We start from the raw sequence: 17761 nt of genomic DNA on the forward strand, positions 1-17761 counted from the left end.
ACTGTCATTATACTGTCTGTGCATCACTTTAAATAATCCGCTTCCAACAACAGTATGATATTACACAGATATGTCCTATGAAGAGGCACTGGCACACATATAATAATGGGTGTGAGTCAAACTCTTGGCTCACAGCCTGTGAGCATCACCTCCTCCCCAAAGCAAACCGCAGTGTGGTTTATTTAGGCATCCTTCCACAGGTAGTGCGGAGCAGTACACACCACACACAAGCATTTCAGCTCAAAAGCTGCATGCATGGATGCTCAAAGGTGTACAAGCAAGCAGACCAAAATGGTGATCTGCAGTGGAGTGGAAAGGGAGTTGCCTTCTGTACCACAACCACCTCAGCACACTCATTTCCATCCCTGATGTACAACCCGAGTAGTGACTACACAAACTGTGCTCCAAGAAACATAGAGCAAACTGTTAATTCTGCTCCTTAATGTGATTACCGGAGCAATGAAAAGATAACACTACATCACATTAACAACCTTTACTAGGGTCCTCCTGCAGCGGAATTGCTTCCCTCCCTGATAAAAGAAACCAACAGGATGTTGCTTGGAAGAGACCTTTCAATGCAGAGCTTCCTGCATCTTTCATCACAGCCGTACCCTGAAATATTACTCAGCGGCTGGCCAGGAAAGCAGGACGGCAGCTCCCAGGCAGCATGTGCTCCCAGCCCCCCCTGGGTCCATGCCAGAACCACACTATAGCTGCTTGTCCTCCCAACTGCTCCGCTGGTCCTATTCCTTAGTAACTGCACGTGCTCCGACAGCGCTCCACGGCTGGCAGCTGCTGCTCCAGCACACAGCAGCGGGGTGTGAAAGCTCCCTCTCCAGCCCTTACGCAAGAGAGATTAGGGAGCTCTGGCACAGGAGACAGATGCTGTGATGGTCACCAGTAGTCTCCCGTCCTCGCCACAGCTGTCAGGTACTGTGTGATGTGCTCAGAAACCCAGAACCAGCCCTGTCCTGCTCTTCACAGCAATGACATCGCTAATCTCCAACCACCCTTTGTTGTAAAATGAAATAACATAAAACTGCACTATAATCGATGATGCTATTTGTCTGCCCAAGACCCTCCTTCCTTTTGATTTGGCTTTGGGGATAAGAGACAGCATCTCAGTGAAATTAGACTCTGAAATGCAGGGAAATTATCATCTCCCCAGACCCTGGCCCCACTGGATTTTTAGAGGACGGCAGCTCAGCTCCTACCATCACAGCACCTACTGATGGACCAATTCTTAATAGGAGAGTACTTCAAATTTCACTCAGTCTCTATCTGGGGAGACTGGGGATTTCAACACCAAATTCAACAGTGTGCAAGAATGTTATTTCTCAGTCTACACAGCTGCACAGCCAAGCTGCTGTATAGCAACTGTCAGGCTTTTAAGGCAGGGTGGCTGCACTTAAAGAATAAGTAAACTAACACTTAACTAGCATGTAAATATGTCTGCAGTCCTTCTGTGAGTCCAAGATATTATGGCTAATACCCTGGACAACTCAACAGATGTGACACTACAAATTACTGTGTTTGTCCTTACCAATAACTCTGTTAAGAGATAAAAAATACTCCCAGAAATATCAGGGATGAGCACAAGTCCCTATCTGGCATAAGAAGTGAAACTTATGGGCCTTATTGGCTTAGCTGCTCCCATGGACCTTGAGGTTTTATGAATATGAAATTGAGGGGAAAATTGTAAGATTCTGATGCATTTGTTTTTTAACACAGACCATTCAAAACTTTAGATACAAGAATCCTGTGTGCAATTACCCAGCTGTACATGGCAAGTCAGGATTATTGAAAAGTGCTTCTGTGCCATAAATAAACAAAAACACATATGGGAGACTGATAAAAATTTTAATGCATTTTACCTGTTTGTAGTAGAGAAATGTCCGGCTTCTCATCACAGTCAGTTGCCTCTGCTGATTACAAATATAAACAAGAAATCTCATTACTTTTACTGAATACGGGAATGCGATTAAAAAGCTACAGACTGTAAAGTGATTTTGCATTTTCTATCTACTTTCCTCAGCTGCAATTTGCAAGTGCTCAGTAAAAAACTCACTGCTTGGAGGAAAAGGTCATGTAATAAAAATGCAAACTCATAAGAGGAAGCTGGGTATTAAGAAGCAATTGTGCCAGCAACGGGATGGAGTAACACTTGCTCTTTTTAAGGTTTCGGGATATCAGTATGATAAAAGGAGCTGCGATCATTTGATAAGTTACAAGAAAAGTCCTCAGCGGTCCTTGGAGGAAGAGCCTTGCAGGCTGGAACTCCACCCTCTGACAGTCATCCGATGCCTGCAGGGAAAGGGCAAACACTCCCATTTCTGCACCCAAACTTCCTGTGACCACAAGCAAGCTCATTTTGCAGGGGACAGATTTACTAGGGCAAAGCATCTTCAAAGATGCAGGTGGGTGCCCAGTGTAATTAAAAAAGCATGCAACCATGCTGGCAATTACTCTGTGTATACACACGTGCTTTCAACCCACAGCTTATGCAAGAGCTTTTGACTTAATTTGGCCCACGGTGAAGGGAGGCTACAAGCCTAATTTGTTAATTTTGTATTTGCCAGAGGCCAAGGGAATGCACAGAGATAGCTTGTTTCACTCAGCAGATGTGCAGGGACTTGTTAGGCTGTAGTACTCAGGACGTGCATGTGAACCCTGAGTAAGTCTAAGGTGTGTAACAGGAAATCGGTGCCTAACCTACACAAGCCCCACTCAAAATCCTATTACCTTTGTCTTTTGGCACTGCAGCATGATATTTAAGGCCTTTGAAGCACAATGAGATCTTTGAGGGCACTTCAGCAAACGAGGTGTGGTCATACAGGACAAGCCCATTATCACTGAATCATAGAATAGTTTGGATTGGAAGGGGCCTTAAAGGTCACCCAGTCCAACCCTCCTGAAATGAGCAGGGAGAGAGCTTCAACTAGATGAGATGGCTCAGAGCCCTCACCACTCTCACTGTAAAAAATTCTTCCTTGTATCTAATCTAAATCAACCCTCTTTTAGTTTAAAATGATCACCTCTCGCCCTATGAACTACATTGTACAGTCACTGTGGCAGATACACATCTACTCACATCCATTTACTGCCCAATATCCGCAGGGATCAAAACCAAGGCTGCAGATGCACTAAGCAACTCAGTTCACCTCCCACTCGAAACTGATCATCTTTATCATGGCTCTGCACATGAGGATGTTGAGTTGTTGCCTTCATGATGGCTACATCTAATCCAGCTCCTAATCTACGTCAGTTTTCTAATGTAAACCATCAACACTTGTCTATCCATCCCTGGGCCAAGAGACTGCTGTCTCTCCCTCATGCCTGGATGTCAGGTTAGTTTTTAGCTATATGCTCTTAGTTCTGCAAAATTAACTGAACCAAAGAAAACATAAACAAACTAAAAGCCCTAGTGCCAGGCAGATTTTCTCCCACAAAAGGTTTAAATACAGAGTCCTGACAAGTTCATGGCACAGACTTGCAAGTGACTTGGTGCCTGGAATTGATACTGTTTTCTGCTTTCTGTGAGAAGGTGGCAAATTCAGTGCTTGGTACAGCTCACTGTAAAAGCCTTGAATTTTGGAAGGGACAGGTGGCTTACTAAGTGGGAAGAGGTCACCTAGGCTGGTTTGAATGTGGACCAGACTCTCAGTGATGGATGGACTGGATGTGCAAGGGAGGAGACAGCAGGGTGCAATGAGCAGCTGAGACTCAGCCAGTGGGATATACACAGCTTAAAAAATTGGGAGTGTCAGTTTGAGGCCAACTTCTAGCCATGCTGTGAAGAGCTACCTGCACCAGGTGATTCTGCAAGAGACAAAGCTGCATCTGGCCCCTTGGGGAGAAGGATCCAAGCTATGAAAATGCGGAGAGCCAGATCTGAGTGCTGGCAATGGACTGGAAAGCCTTCACTCTGTGAACGTAGATGATATGAATTAATCTAGGGGATGGTGCCAACAGGCTGCCCACTCTAGTGACACAGCTTTTCTAGAGATCTCTGCAGCAACTCTTGATGTAGCTCCAGAGCTGTGGTCACCTTTCTGCCTAACTGCTCTTCTTACACCTGGCTAACAGTGAACCCAGAGTAAGGCAGTTATACAGAAAGAAACAAACAGAAACAACTTTCAAAAGGTAAGGACTTGAGTCTCCGACTCTGCAGAATCATAAGTTACCTGGCCATTTTAATCTGGCAGAAGACTGTTAGGTAAGATTCAGCTCTCCACCAATTGTTCCAGCCTCATTCATCATGCCAGCATAAATGTTTATATAGTCACCAAGATCAGATCCAGTTAAAAACTGACAACATGGCCACAGGAATGCCTGTGCCAGCGCCAGACAGGGAGTGGGAGCACAGCAGATGCCCAGAGAGCTACTCACTCTTCCCAGCAGCTGCCAGGATTTGTTTTATGAAACTGGATGTGTAACTGCAGCTCCAGGTGAAGTACAACACATGGGAATGACAAACACCTCGACCTCCTAACATGGCCATAAACCACCAGCTTCTCACATGTCATTCCAAGAAGGAAGGAAGGTTTGCCTTTGACAGCCGCACCCACAGACTGCCAGCCAAACCTCACCTTGTCTTGAGCCAGCATGCAAGACAAGGCAAGCAGGGAGAGAGCCTACTATGGGAACTCAGAGCCTCTTCTCTCTCCTTTGCTTAGATAGAGTGCAGCAGCTCTTGCAAAATAATCCTGGTAGTCATTTCCTTAGATTACTCCCAAATTGTGTAGCTTCTGAGGTACATGGCTGTCTGTTAAGTGTACACTTGCTGCTTTGCTTCTTGGACAGAAGTACACATGTGCTCAGGGCCAGAAAGTTAAATACAACAGTTAGTATTTTAGTATTGCTGTTTTTATCTAACATACTGGCCACAAACACACTCTACCACATATTGGACTTCATCCTACATCCTTCCTGGCACTGTGTGTACTGCTAAACTAAAACCAACCCAATCTTTTGCAGCATGTAGATATTGTGTCAAAAGCACAAACCAGTTAGAAGGAGGAAGAAAGAAGAAAAAGACTTCATGCAAAACAATGGAAGCCGAAGTTTGAACAAGGACAAGGACATGGGAGTAAAGGCATATTTCCAGGAAAAAAATAAAAGCTTTTTTTATTTTCCCATTCTTCCCCACTATTTCACACTGCAACAAAGTATTGTAATTTTAAACAACAATTCAAGGATGAAGCGTCATGGCATGCAATTTATTTAAATGAATCTTGCCTGAACATTTTCAGCATGTTTTCCAACAATGCTGTATTTTCCTTTGAGGAGTTGAGCAATCCAAAGGTTCCAGGTTACACACAAAGTACACTTGCCATGAGCAGCTCCTAGCCTGCATACTGTGGCAGTGTTAGAAAAGAATCACAGAATATCTTGAGTTGGAAGAGACCCACAAGGATCATCAAAGTCCAGCTCCTGGACTGTCCAGGCTCTGCACAGGACAGCCCCAGAAATCCCACCATGTGGTTACTTACATATTATTGTTATTACATATTACCCCCACAGTATCAGCTTTCCCATGGACAGCCGCTGTGGAATAATGGCTCATGGGCTCTTCAAAACATAAAAAGGGAGGAAGAACTTACTGTGGGAGATGTGTGAACCCTGACCTGCTGCTTATTAATGGATGGAGAGTTTAGTAATCAAAAGGCTCAAATGCGGTGTCTGCACAGAGGTGACAGAACAGCCAGTCAGCTCCCTCTGATTTTACCCATTTTAAGATTTCTGTGATAATGGCTGACTGTCTCCCTCTGTGCTGCCACTGGCAAGGCCACCAGACACCTGCTCGTGTTCTCTTTTGCAGGGTGAAGAGACCATGCTGGGGCAAGTCCTGCACTGTAAATTACGAGGCAATTTGCATTGTAATTCACGCTGCTTTAAGAGAGGAAACCTATGCACATGCATTTCCTTTGACTTCTTCTCTTCCAGGGCAATTTTGCATCCTGTCCCATCCACCAAAATCGTTCAGCTTCTCTTCTGGGAGAAGACAGACCTGGCATTATGAAGCTGTGCTCCACTCACTATGCTCTGTTGTTGGCAAGACATGGGACCAGTAGTCAAGGCTGAAGAATATTATCATACTCTTTAATTTTAATTATAACATCTGTTTGTAACATTAACCTCGCAGTCTCTCCTCCCCTTGGTGACAGCTAACTTGTGAAATTTTGAAAAGACTGAACAAGGCCAATAAAAATTTAATGGCAGCGGCAGCTTTATTCTCAGATCTAACAAATAAAAAAACCCTACCCAAGTCTCAGATCTCAGGCAATATTTTAAAAGAACTAAGAAAAAGCAGAAGCAAAATAAATTAAAAAATAGAATATTCCCAGCTATGAAAAATATTGTCATTGATTCAGAACGTAAATGAATTTTTATTTGGCTTAGGATAACAACCTTTCAAAATCTACACGGGGGAACTATTTTCTAGAAAGCAGAATTTTTAAGTGGTTTTTTGATTAGCTTTCTAAACAAGGAGATTTTCAGTCCCTAATTCTAGGAGATGAGCTAAACATCGTGAATAAGGTTGAAGCTGGGCAGCATCTATGATCCAGTGATCATAATTTCATTTAATTTGGAAACACTCATGGGAGTACACCCTATAGAAGGGGCTACAAAAAGCATATTCACCCCAGTTGTTTGATGGAATTCTCTGACATTATTACTGTAATTGAAAGATAGAGCAGGATTTACGTTTTCAGACTGAAATAATGTTTCTCAGGATAAAGTGGAGAGGGCTGCTCATGAATACAGTGTCTTACTGTCTGGTTTGAAATGAAAAACTCATCAGAGGATGTACTGAATGGCTCGGCGGAAGGCAAGCAGGATGACAAACCTGCCCCTCCTCTCTTAAATACGTCTGCTGTTAAAATTTAGCCCAACACAGTGCTGACTAAAAAGTTGTCTTGTGATCCATTTATTTTGAGAAAATAAATGGATCATCTTAAGCTTTCTCCATGTAAAGCCGGTGCGTTATGACAACCCAGGAACTGATGTAGATAAAGCAATCAAACAGCAGGGAGACACATTAGCTCAGAAAGTCTTAGGCGCAGTTAGATTAATGCTGGCTCAGATTTGTTCACTGGGCACCCTAGTCTATCCCCACAAGCTCGGCTGGTATGTTCCAATGAGCAAGTGGAGACAAAACTCCAATAGAATGACCTGGGACTATGGATATAGGACATTTGCTTAGCCTCTGATCCACAGGCCACAGGCAGACTGGAAGAGCTCAAGAGCTCAGCCAGGAGAGTGATGAATCCCACATCTCAGTGGTGCAAGTCCCATAGTTTTAAGACACTTAAAACCCAAGTTTTACAACATGAAGTCCTGGAAGAGCTTCTCCCTCCATGTCTGCCCTCTCCTCCTGGTTTGGTCTCTGTAAATTACACACAATTTGGTATGGTTTAACAATGAATAGATAAAGTGTGCATAATTCCAACTTCACCAGTTCTATATCATGATAAAGCTGCTGAGGGCTGAGAGACTATGCTAACAAACACCACAATATCCTCCTTCCCTTGGTCCTACAGACCTTGCCAGGCATCTGCTAACAGCCATTGTGGGACACAAAATACGGGAATAGATGGATCTGTTCCCTGGTCAGCTCTCATATCAGGTCAGATTCCTTGTAACAGAAGCTCACACTTGTAGCATAAAACTACTAACAAATCTTATTTCAACAACATGAAGACATTACTGCAACCAGCTGTCAGCTCCTGCCTCTCTGCTCCCATCTACTGTTTTGCTGTCACAAAGGCCTGGGAAACTTCTTCACTTCAGTGCAAGGTCAGGTTGGGTTCGTTACAGCCACCAGAGGAGATGGCAGGGGATGGAAAGGTGCAGGTGGCCACAGTGGTGTGTTCAGACACTCCTGACACACTGAAAACAGCATGTCTGCCTGTGGCTACATCAGAGAGAAATTGGGGCACTTCAGGGATTGGCCAGCAAAGAGCACAAAAAGAGAGCTTTTCTACCAATCTAGGTATTGTGCAGGTTTTTTTCAGGAAATAAACCTGAGGGGCTGCTAGGTACACTGCTGCTCACTACTCCTCCACATACAGGTGAACAAGTTACCTTCCATCTGCAGGCACAGACAGGGGAGCCTATCTGATTCTGGCACACTAGTCAGCTTCACTTATTTTTCTTCACAGTCTTTCTAGCTTAGACACAATATCCTCTGCTTAGATTCTCCCATCCTGAGCAAGGACCAGAGATTGAGGTGGCCCCATTTGGAAAGCAAAAGCTGAATGTCATTGTCATTTTAATTAATATCCTGCAGAGGCACAAAGAAAAGCAAATAAAAAAGGATGAAAGAAAATAAAAATCAAAACAAAATTAGGTCAATCCTCTTTCCTGAGGGATCTTCTGCAGACAGCTGAAGGACCCTCTGCTCCCCACATCCTGCACTGCACCCTTCACCTCACTGTAGCCTGGCATCCCAATTCCACTCTCCTGTCCTGGGGAGGCCGGCAGGCAGCCTTGGAAGGGGCAGAAAGCAATCCTGTTGTACAACACCAGTAATCTGACACTGCCTTTAACAAGATTATCTTGTATCCCTCTGTCCTCCCTCCCCCAACACATACAAGAAACCCTTTTTAAGGCCAGTGCTGGTTTGTTTCTCTACCCTGGGAAGCTTATGCTACCGAATAATCTGCACTTTTTTCCTCCCTCTGCGTTATTTCTGTCTCTGGGTGTTTCTCATTTTCCTCCGTCTTATGCTTTTCCCTCCTGGCATTAATAACATTGTGTGGAATGATTTCAGATGCCAGACTAAGTGTGTGTTTCAGAGATGCAGCTTTGGACAGAAAAGGTTGGCCCTCTGATACAGGGAGGTGGAGAGGACATTTCCTGCGGCCTCACTCACCACCAGGGACCAGAGAGTGAGCATCCCCTGCGGAGCCATCAGGCTTCCCATCCCGTCAGCCCATGGATGCTAACAGGCACTTAATTGTTGTGATGGGCAGCAGGGAAGAGGGGAAAAGGCAGGCAGCTAAATACAGTAACAGCAAAGGACTGAGTTTAGGGAGGTGGCACAAGTGAAGTGCCTCAGACAACAGTGTCAGACATGCCCAGGGAGAGACAGGCAAGAAATATAACCCCAAAAGAACTTAAAGAAAACTGCAGGATGAGAAAGAGTAAGTGAACCCTCATATGAAAAAATGCCCCTTGTAGAACTGGAGGGATGAAGATGGGAAGGAGACTAGTTATGTTTTATAAGGTAATTACATGTCTCTTAATCAGTAACATTGCTTTCCCAAGAATCCTACTGGGAATTTCCAGGCTGCACATTGCTGTTTGTGGCTGGAGCTGAGAATTCATGAGCTGCCTGCTGTCAGGGTGAAAGCTTAGCACTGAGCTCACTGCAGGCTGGTCCCAAGCATCCAGGTTATCCCAGCCCAAGCTGAGCAGCTTTGCTGCAAAACCCTGCCTAGATTACCTGTCACTGCTGGCAAGCTGCCTCCCACATATTGCAGAGCCTTGTTGGCACAACCAGGGTGGGTGGCTGCATTTTCTTTTGGTTTTGGTTGTCTTTTTTTTTTTTTTTTTTCTGATTCTTTCACAAGGAATGTGAGAAGACTCATCTATTCTTCCAGACACATACAGTTTAGAGGGAAAGGTCAGTTAGGTCGTGTCTTAACAGTCTTAACAGAGTGGCTTGTCAGACCAAATAACACAGAATCAAAAAACTTCTACCTGCAACCCTGGATGGATCAGCTAATTTAGGACTTCTGGGAAGAAGGGTTTGGATGCTAAAGGAAAGGAGACAACATTTGACAAAGACTCAAACTTAACTTGTCTGTCGAGACAGCTCCTAAACCTCCTACCATTCCAAACCCACAGAAACCTGCTAAAGTGTTAGAGTTCTAATTTTCATAGAGCAAGCAAGTACAACTCTGCAGTCAACAGGAAGAACATTTCTGCAGATACAAAGGCTCTAAACTTTTAATCTTACACTCACATGTTGTTACTCATATTTTTATACATACCTGAGCCTCTTTTTAATCGTCTTCTTGCAAGTTTAATTTGATCCTGAAGAATCTGGACCCAGTCCCTAGGACCAGGAAGTTTATCCACATGGTTAGCAGTGCAGTATTTTTCTGTAAAGACTGAAATAAAAAGATACCACCTTTTTGAAATGTGCCACCAAGAATGGAGAAAAGGAGACTGGAAAGGATTATAAACTAAATATATGAAACTACTCACTTATAAAAAAAAAATTTAATGGCCAAATCTAGGATTGTGAGAACAAAGCCCAAGGCAGCATTTCATAAGTTTATCATTGAGAAGTCATTTGGCTGCATAAATATCACAGGAATCCCACTGTTACTCCATACAAGAGCCTGTCCCAGAGAAACGTTCTACACCTATTGTCTTTACGAATTTCACACAAAATGATCACAGAAGAATAATAGCGTACTTAGAACTGAGTATTAGATGAGACATGCACCTGTAAATGCTGCCTCCTATATGTTACACGTAGAGAGCTGAAGATCTGCTCATTTGGTGTCCTCTTGGTCAGATTCCTAAGGCTACAGGCAAAGTGATGAAAGAGTAAAGTCCTAGCACTGTTGAAATCTCCACAGTTTTTATATTGCCAAACCAGATGGAATAGAATTTTTATAAAGCTACTTAAAAAAAAAAAGCACCATTATTGAGAAAAAAGAAATATCCTACAGGTCCAATTTTGTATTTTGTAAAAAAGGTACAGAGAGGGACAACATTATCTTTAAGTCCATATTTAAAGCAAACCTAACAGTGTTATACCAAAAATACAGAATTATAAATGGAGTGAAACTGATGCAATTGATTTTCATCATGCAACTGAGCAGTGTGCAAAAATAAACAAGAGCAGAAATAGAAAAAATATTCTTGCTGTTAGTATTGCTATTGTAAACTTGGTCAGAGGTCTCAGAGCCCAGTGTCCAATTATGACTAGCAAACAAAGAGAGAAAGCTGGTCCCAGCTCAAGGAATTTGTAATCCTTGAGAATAAATATCACACAAATGGGATGGAGAAATGTGCAACAAAAAAATGACAACTTCAGTATTTTTATACACACGCTTTTGAAGCAGTGCTACCTGCTAAGCATAAGGGAACCAAAGGCAAACCCCCCCTCCAAACTCCTTCCATGTTAACAGCTTCACAAAACCATGGCATGGCAGGCATCAGCAACACTTTCCTGTGCAGTCTGATCTGCAAGGACATCAGACCAACTCTGAGGGCTGCCCAGAGAAGTCAATACATCCCTACACATTCATAGTGTCTGATTTGCAACAAACATCATCTTTCTGAAGGCAGAAATAATCTTTCCCTTCTGAATCCATATGGTACCTGACACAATGGGAATTTGATCAATGACTTGTGACTCCTACTAACTTAAAACAGGCAACTGCTCAATGTGTGGTTAGGGAAATAACAATGTGGACAAAAATGATCGGGAAAGCAACAGCAAGGAGGCAGGAGAATTGGGACCTGCCCTTTCTAGTCCACCCAAGCTGTATGGTATTTACAAGTCCTCCTAATGTCCTGTCTAAATGTAGCTTCTATCAGTTTAAAACCACTGCCCCCTTGTCCTGTCACTACAGGCTTTGGTAAAAAATCCATCCTCGTCTTTTTTACACACCTCCTTTATACATGAAAAGGCCACAATAAGGTCTCCTTAGAGCTTTCTCTTCAGGCTCAACCACCTCCAATCTCTCGGCCTGTCCTCACAGCAGAGATGCTCCAGCCCTCTGACCATCCTGGTGGCCTCCTCTGGAATTGCTCCAACAGGTCCATGTCATTCTTGTGCTGGGGATCCCAGAGCTGGATGCAGTGCTGTAGGTGGGGTCTCACCACAGAATCATGCTCACAGTTCTTGTGATGCCACCTGGGACAAGGCTGATTTTCTGGGCTGTGACTGCTAATTCCTCGCTCCTACCTATTTTTTTGTCTATCAGTACCCCCAAGTCCTTCTCTGCAGGGTTGCTCTCAATCCCTTCATCCACCAGTCTATACTGATACTGGGGATTGCCCTGACCCAGATGCAGGACCTTGCACTTGGTCTTGTTAAATATCAGGAATTCACACAGACCCACTCCTTCACCCTGCCAAAGTCCTGGATGGCATCCCTTCCTTCTGTGGTGTAAAGCAACCACACTGTTCAGTCTGGTGTCATCTGCAAACTTGCTGAGGGTGCCCTAGAAACCACTGCCTGTGTCATTGATGAAAATATTAAATCATATTGGTCTCACTATGGATCCCTGAGGGACACATCACACTTATATCTGAACACAGCTCATTGATTTCTGCAGGGAAGTATTTCACTGGCTGAATTTCTAGTCAACAACACAAAAGAAAAATAACTGCTTCTGACTAGTTTTATTTTTTCATCTTTTTTTTCCCCAGTTCTGAGTGAACGACTCACAAGAGAAGCTGATTGCCCAGGAGAAACACTGCAACTGATTCAACAAGTGCCACTGAATACCCAAAGTCAAAAGAGAGAATTGCTCCCTGGCTAATCATTCTGTTGCAGAAGCATTAAATTACTTGTAAGGACAGCAGTGAAAATGTTTTCAGACAGGAAGAGTAATTTTCAAACAGTCCTTCCTTTAAATTCTCTGCCCGTTTTTGTCATGAATGTAGCCTTTTGTGTCTGTGTCATGGAAAAGGACTAAAAATGCCACTAAAGGATATCTGGGCACGTGGTAGAGGAATGTCCTAATGATAATAATGCAAACAACATGATGTTGTTCTTGTGGAGATTTCATACTGGCCCAGTTATTTCTTGGAATAAATGAAACCACAGTGTCTGATAGCTCAGTTCCTTGGAGGGAAGAAGGGTGCTATTGGAGCCAGACTGAGTAAAGATCCACAGGACATCAGATCTTGGCATCTTATTCCATCACAGCTTTTAGGGACAGACTTCCCTGTTAGGGATCAGGCACTAGTGTGGCCAATACTGTAAATGCCAATAAAGATCACTGTTATAGCAGTGGTACCTAGTAGTACCATCACAGATGAAATTTTTCTGTTGGAACTAAAAGTCCTCCCATTTCTCCTCCTAAACTCAAGGGAAGAGCTCAAGCCAAGCCCCAGAATTTGCTCCAGTAATACAAGTAATACAAGCTCCAGTAATACAGGTCTAGCTACTGAGAAACATTGCTCTCTGTAGCAGGGTATCAGCTGCTATTTTAGTAGTGCTGTTGCATATACTGTAAAACATTTCTTTTATCAAGCGCTGTTCAAATTAGAGCGGGTTTTTTAAAGTAATTTTGAACTCCTCTTGCTTTCATTTAACTTATTTATTAAAGCTTTTAAGAACAATGAGACACAGAGATAATTCAGACTCAGTTTTGCAGATTACTGAACTCATGAAAAGAAGGTACAAAACAGTGTTTGTGATTTAAACCTAAATACACGTGTAATTGTAAGGAAGTCTGTCAGCTGCTCTGTACAATGTATTAGCACTATGACACAGGCACAATGTGCACTTTGTTGCAGAACTGCACACTTGAGGGGGTCCTCTGAAGGCCTCCTGCTGCTCAAAGCATGGCCAACTAGATCATAATGCTCTGTATTGTGACCAGTCGCGTTTTGAGTATTTCCAGGGTTGGAGATCCTGCAGCCCCTCTGAGCCCCTGATCGCACTGCTCAACCACCCTTATGTTGAAAACACTTCTCCTTACATCAAACTGCAATTTTCCACGTGTTTAGTGCCTCTTGCGCCTCTGAGAAGAGTCTGACTCCACTTCTCTACATCATCCCATTAGGTTGTTGTGAACAGCAGTAAGGTTTCTCCTGAATCATCTCTCCAGTTCTCTCAGCCTCCCCTCATCTGGCACTGGAGGAGGGAAGTGGTGAAGTCATAAGTCTTGGTGGCCCCTCCACTGGACTCAAGCCAGTTTGTCAATGCCTTTCTTTCATGGGGAGAAGGGTCCAAAAGCTGGCACAGAGTTGGCTGCAGAAGATTCTCCTGCCTCCTTTTGCTGCTAATGGACTTACAGAAGCTCTTCTCATTGCCCCGTGTCTCCTAAGTTAGCAATCTGTACCTGAGAACGAGTCACAGCCTCTAAAATAAGCTCCAATCTTAGAGCTCATTTTTGGCCTATCTTTTGGTAATGTGGGTATTGTCCCTACAATATCAGATTTCAAAATAGAATCCAGTTCAGAATCTCTGGCCTAATACCAGCATTTTATATGTTGCCATCACAGAATTTGAAGGTACATGTGTTCTTCTGGAAGCTAGAAAGCTAGGACTGACTGCTAGGAAAAATCACCCAGTACAAGGAGTTTCACACCAAGAAATTTGCTCCCCCAAGAGAAGGACCACTGTACTTATGAACATCAAACTCATCTCAGTCTCAGTATTATCTTCCTCCATCTCTCCCCAGTCCAGCCAACTATTAAACAATTTACAGAGCAGACACAGCCAGATGCAGTGCAAGACTCAGAACTCTTGACTGCAGGGTATCAGTTACACTGTCATGTTTTCAAGATTTCTTTGCATCTCTGATATCTGAGGGAAAAAAATAATTATCTTATACGAACACTGAGTTTCTAACCTTAGAGCCTGACTTCAGAAACCAGGATCACTGGCTTAAAATTAACACAAGCTGTCCCCGTAGAAGCTATTTTTAACAAGTGAATGAAAGGGAATAAAAATAAGACTGCATATTTTAATAGACCTAACACATGTCAGAAATTCTAATCCCCTTACACTTTCTTTAGCTGAGAATATGCTCTAATTACACATAAAGCAGAAAACATACCTTTTATTGCACCCACAATATTTTGGTCTAGTCCTTTCCGGTTGTCATTGAGCCCTCTTTTCCTTTTGCCATTTGGTAAAGAGTTAGCCAAAGTCTTGTCATCAAAAAATGCACAGACCAGCTTCCTAAAGAGCAGACTTCCTGAGCGAGTATAGTTTGATAGTATAGAGTCCAGCTGAGATTTCGGCATGAAGACGTCAAAGCCTTCTGCAAGTTGCACTTCTGGCTACCAAAAGAATACAAATGTTTTAATTAAACGAGCATTCAAAGAAATTATTTTACTTCAATCATGCATCTGGTGAGACTTAACAATCACTTCATCAAACCATGAATCTTTTCCCAGCTATTCAGGACCACAGCAGCCTAATTCATTGAAATCAAACCCCATCAGTGAATAAGCACCTTAAAAGGCAAATCAAATAATCACACTCCTGTCTAGCCTCTGTAAAAGTTAACAATTACTGACATCATTTCTAGGGTACAGCTAACAAAAAGACAAGAGACACCTTTCAATGTTGGGTAATAATGACAAAGCAGAAGATCATCCCCGAGCAGTGCTCCTAAGTGATGCTCCCTGGACATTTATTTAACCATTTAATGGACTTGTTTCACTGCCAAATGCTGTGAACGAGTGTGCTGTGGGGCAGCCAGGCACTTCCAAGAAGCACAAATGCAGGGATACTGGCCCATTCCATGCGGCTTCCCAAGAGGGCTTCCAGTGAAGATATGGCCCACATGAGTATAAGAAGATGATGAGTTCGAGGTTGGCCCTGGAGCCAGCACTGAGCATCCATTTGTCCCTCTTTTCATATTCCCAAAGTGCATGTTTAGAAAAGGATAATGTTAGACAGACCGCTTATTTCAGCATAAAAATCCTCAACAGTGAATCACAGGGATTTAAGCAACTGCCAGAAAGTGAAATGGATGGGAGGAGGGTAAAAAAAATGATGCTGTATTTCACAAGAGTCTTCTCTCAAGTACACTGAGGGCCAAAGCAGACAAAGGCCTTTGAAGAAGTCCCCTTACCAAGAGTCTTTTTGCTGCCCCTGTCTGTACATAACAGAAATTACATGAACAGTATTTGCAGAATTTTCTTCTGTGAGTGCCACACAATGCTTATGGTACGACTTCTTTATGGAATACATATAATGTATCTAGAATGAAGACAAGTTGCGAATAAATTAAAATTTTTAAAATGTTATTTAGAAGTTGGCAAGGAGGTAAAAGAATCAGTGGTCATGATGTGAGGAAATAAGCCAACATAACAGCCTTGCTCCTAAGAACTTGTCTTTTTTTTTCCCCTACATGAAAATATATCCACCAATGATGGTGTATTTTCAAAGATGTTTACAGAGCAAGAGCAAATGCCATCTCCCATCATATCACCTGCAAACATCTTGAGTCTAGACAGAAGAAAGGGCTGCCAGTCTCAGAACAATTTGGCTGTATAATTCTTTTCCCATGGATTTCTAAAGATCAGTATCAATAGTGCTGCAGCAAGTAGAATATTTCCAAAGCATGTACTGTCATGGGATATGGATGTGTACTCTGTGATAAAGCTGAAGATTACAATGCTTTGGGAAGCCAGGATGAAGAATCTTAAAATATGCAGATTGCAACAACAACCAAAAAAATCATCTAAGAAGCATCTAGTTTCTCAACTTGTTCTGGATGAAAAATTGTCTTTAACTTCAAGAACGTTCAAAATGCTGGATCTAGCAAAACAGTCAGTTACTGACATTTGACAATATTCGGATGTAGGTGGGTTTTTAATGTGTTACTTCTAAACTTCTGGTGACAGAAAAGATTTTCAAGAGTAAATAAATGTGGGCCAAGTTCACAATTTGGGAAAAATTCTACTTCATGTAAATCAAAAACTAGAATGTGGCTGACATGGTGATGAAGGATACCTGCCCTATTCTGTTACTTAGGTCTTGTGATAGCCATCTAAGATGACCTCAATGATACAGACACCCAGGGCAGGGAAATTATAGAACCATAGACCCATAGAACCATTAACCCATCACTAAACCATGTCCACGAGTACCACATCTACATATCTTTTAAATGCCTCCAGGGATGGTGATTGCTACCAGTTCTCTGGGCAGCCTGTTCCAGGGCTTGACAACCCTTTTGGGGAAGAAATTTTTCCTTCCCAGGGGAAGTTAACCCTCCCTGGTGCAACTTGAGGCCATTTCCTCTTGTCATATCGCTTATTAGCTGGGAGAAGAGACCAACCCCCATCTGGCTAAACCCTCCTGTTGGGGAATTGCAGAGAGTGATAAGGTCTCCCCTGTGCCTCCTTTTCTCCAGGATAAACACCTCAAGCTCCACTGCTCTTCTCTGGAGTATGCTGGACATACTCCAGCACTTTAATGTCTCTGTTACAGTGAGGAGCTCAAAACTGACCCCCAAAACAGCCCTGCTGTCATTTTCTGCACTCGTGCTGGAAAATAAAAATCAAGTGAGCTTTTCTCTTCTGCTCTGTGGGTGGTTTCCCTCTTCCCTGGTCCTACTTTAGGACACTTCCGTTACACTTTGCCAGCTGCACCAACCACCCTACAATATAGCTGTAAAATACATTTCAAACCTTACCATTGCACCGGCGTGGAGGAGTGAGTATTATTGTAGTTTTGACTACTTTATTCTTAATATAAGGATCAATTTGTTTATTGGTGAAACAGTTTGAAGGCTAAACTGATTCATCCTTGATTTCCTTTAGTCCTTTTCCTGTCCTTTTCCTTCAGTCAAAGACAATCAGTAACCATTTGAACTTTTTGATCATTTTGAATGTGATTTCTCAAAGAAAAAGCACTTGTTAATAGATAATGATCATGGCAAAAGGAACCGGTGGGTAAACTATTTGTGTACAACAAAATAAGTAAGACCTGAATGCTAAAGGCTTTTGCTGTGCTAAAATTAACAGGCAGTGAATTAGATTTAATCCTAGATAGTTTAGTAGGTCATAATACGTAGATTAAAAATGATTAGGTTAT

At 42.8% G+C, this 17761-nt stretch overlaps 1 protein-coding gene across 4 annotated transcripts in view; it reads right to left on the minus strand.

Annotated features, from left to right (window-relative positions):
- Positions 1 to 17761, minus strand: part of BEND7 (BEN domain containing 7) — a 46097-nt gene that overhangs the window by 4554 nt on the left and 23782 nt on the right. For 3 of the 4 annotated variants that reach the window (XM_085082970.1, XM_085082986.1, XM_085082961.1), the window contains 3 exons: positions 14766 to 14991; positions 10002 to 10121; positions 1875 to 1925 (listed from right to left, as the gene is read on the minus strand). In XM_085082970.1, coding sequence (XP_084939096.1) covers positions 1875 to 1925; positions 10002 to 10121; positions 14766 to 14991 — 397 coding nt within the window. The remainder of the gene's footprint in view (positions 1 to 1874; positions 1926 to 10001; positions 10122 to 14765; positions 14992 to 17761) is intronic. The other variant, XM_085082977.1, reaches the window with a different exon arrangement.

Source organism: Lichenostomus cassidix, chromosome 1Aa, assembly GCF_008360975.1.
Source record: "Lichenostomus cassidix isolate B80296 chromosome 1Aa, HeHo_3.0, whole genome shotgun sequence".
Lineage (NCBI taxonomy): Eukaryota > Metazoa > Chordata > Aves > Passeriformes > Meliphagidae > Lichenostomus > Lichenostomus cassidix.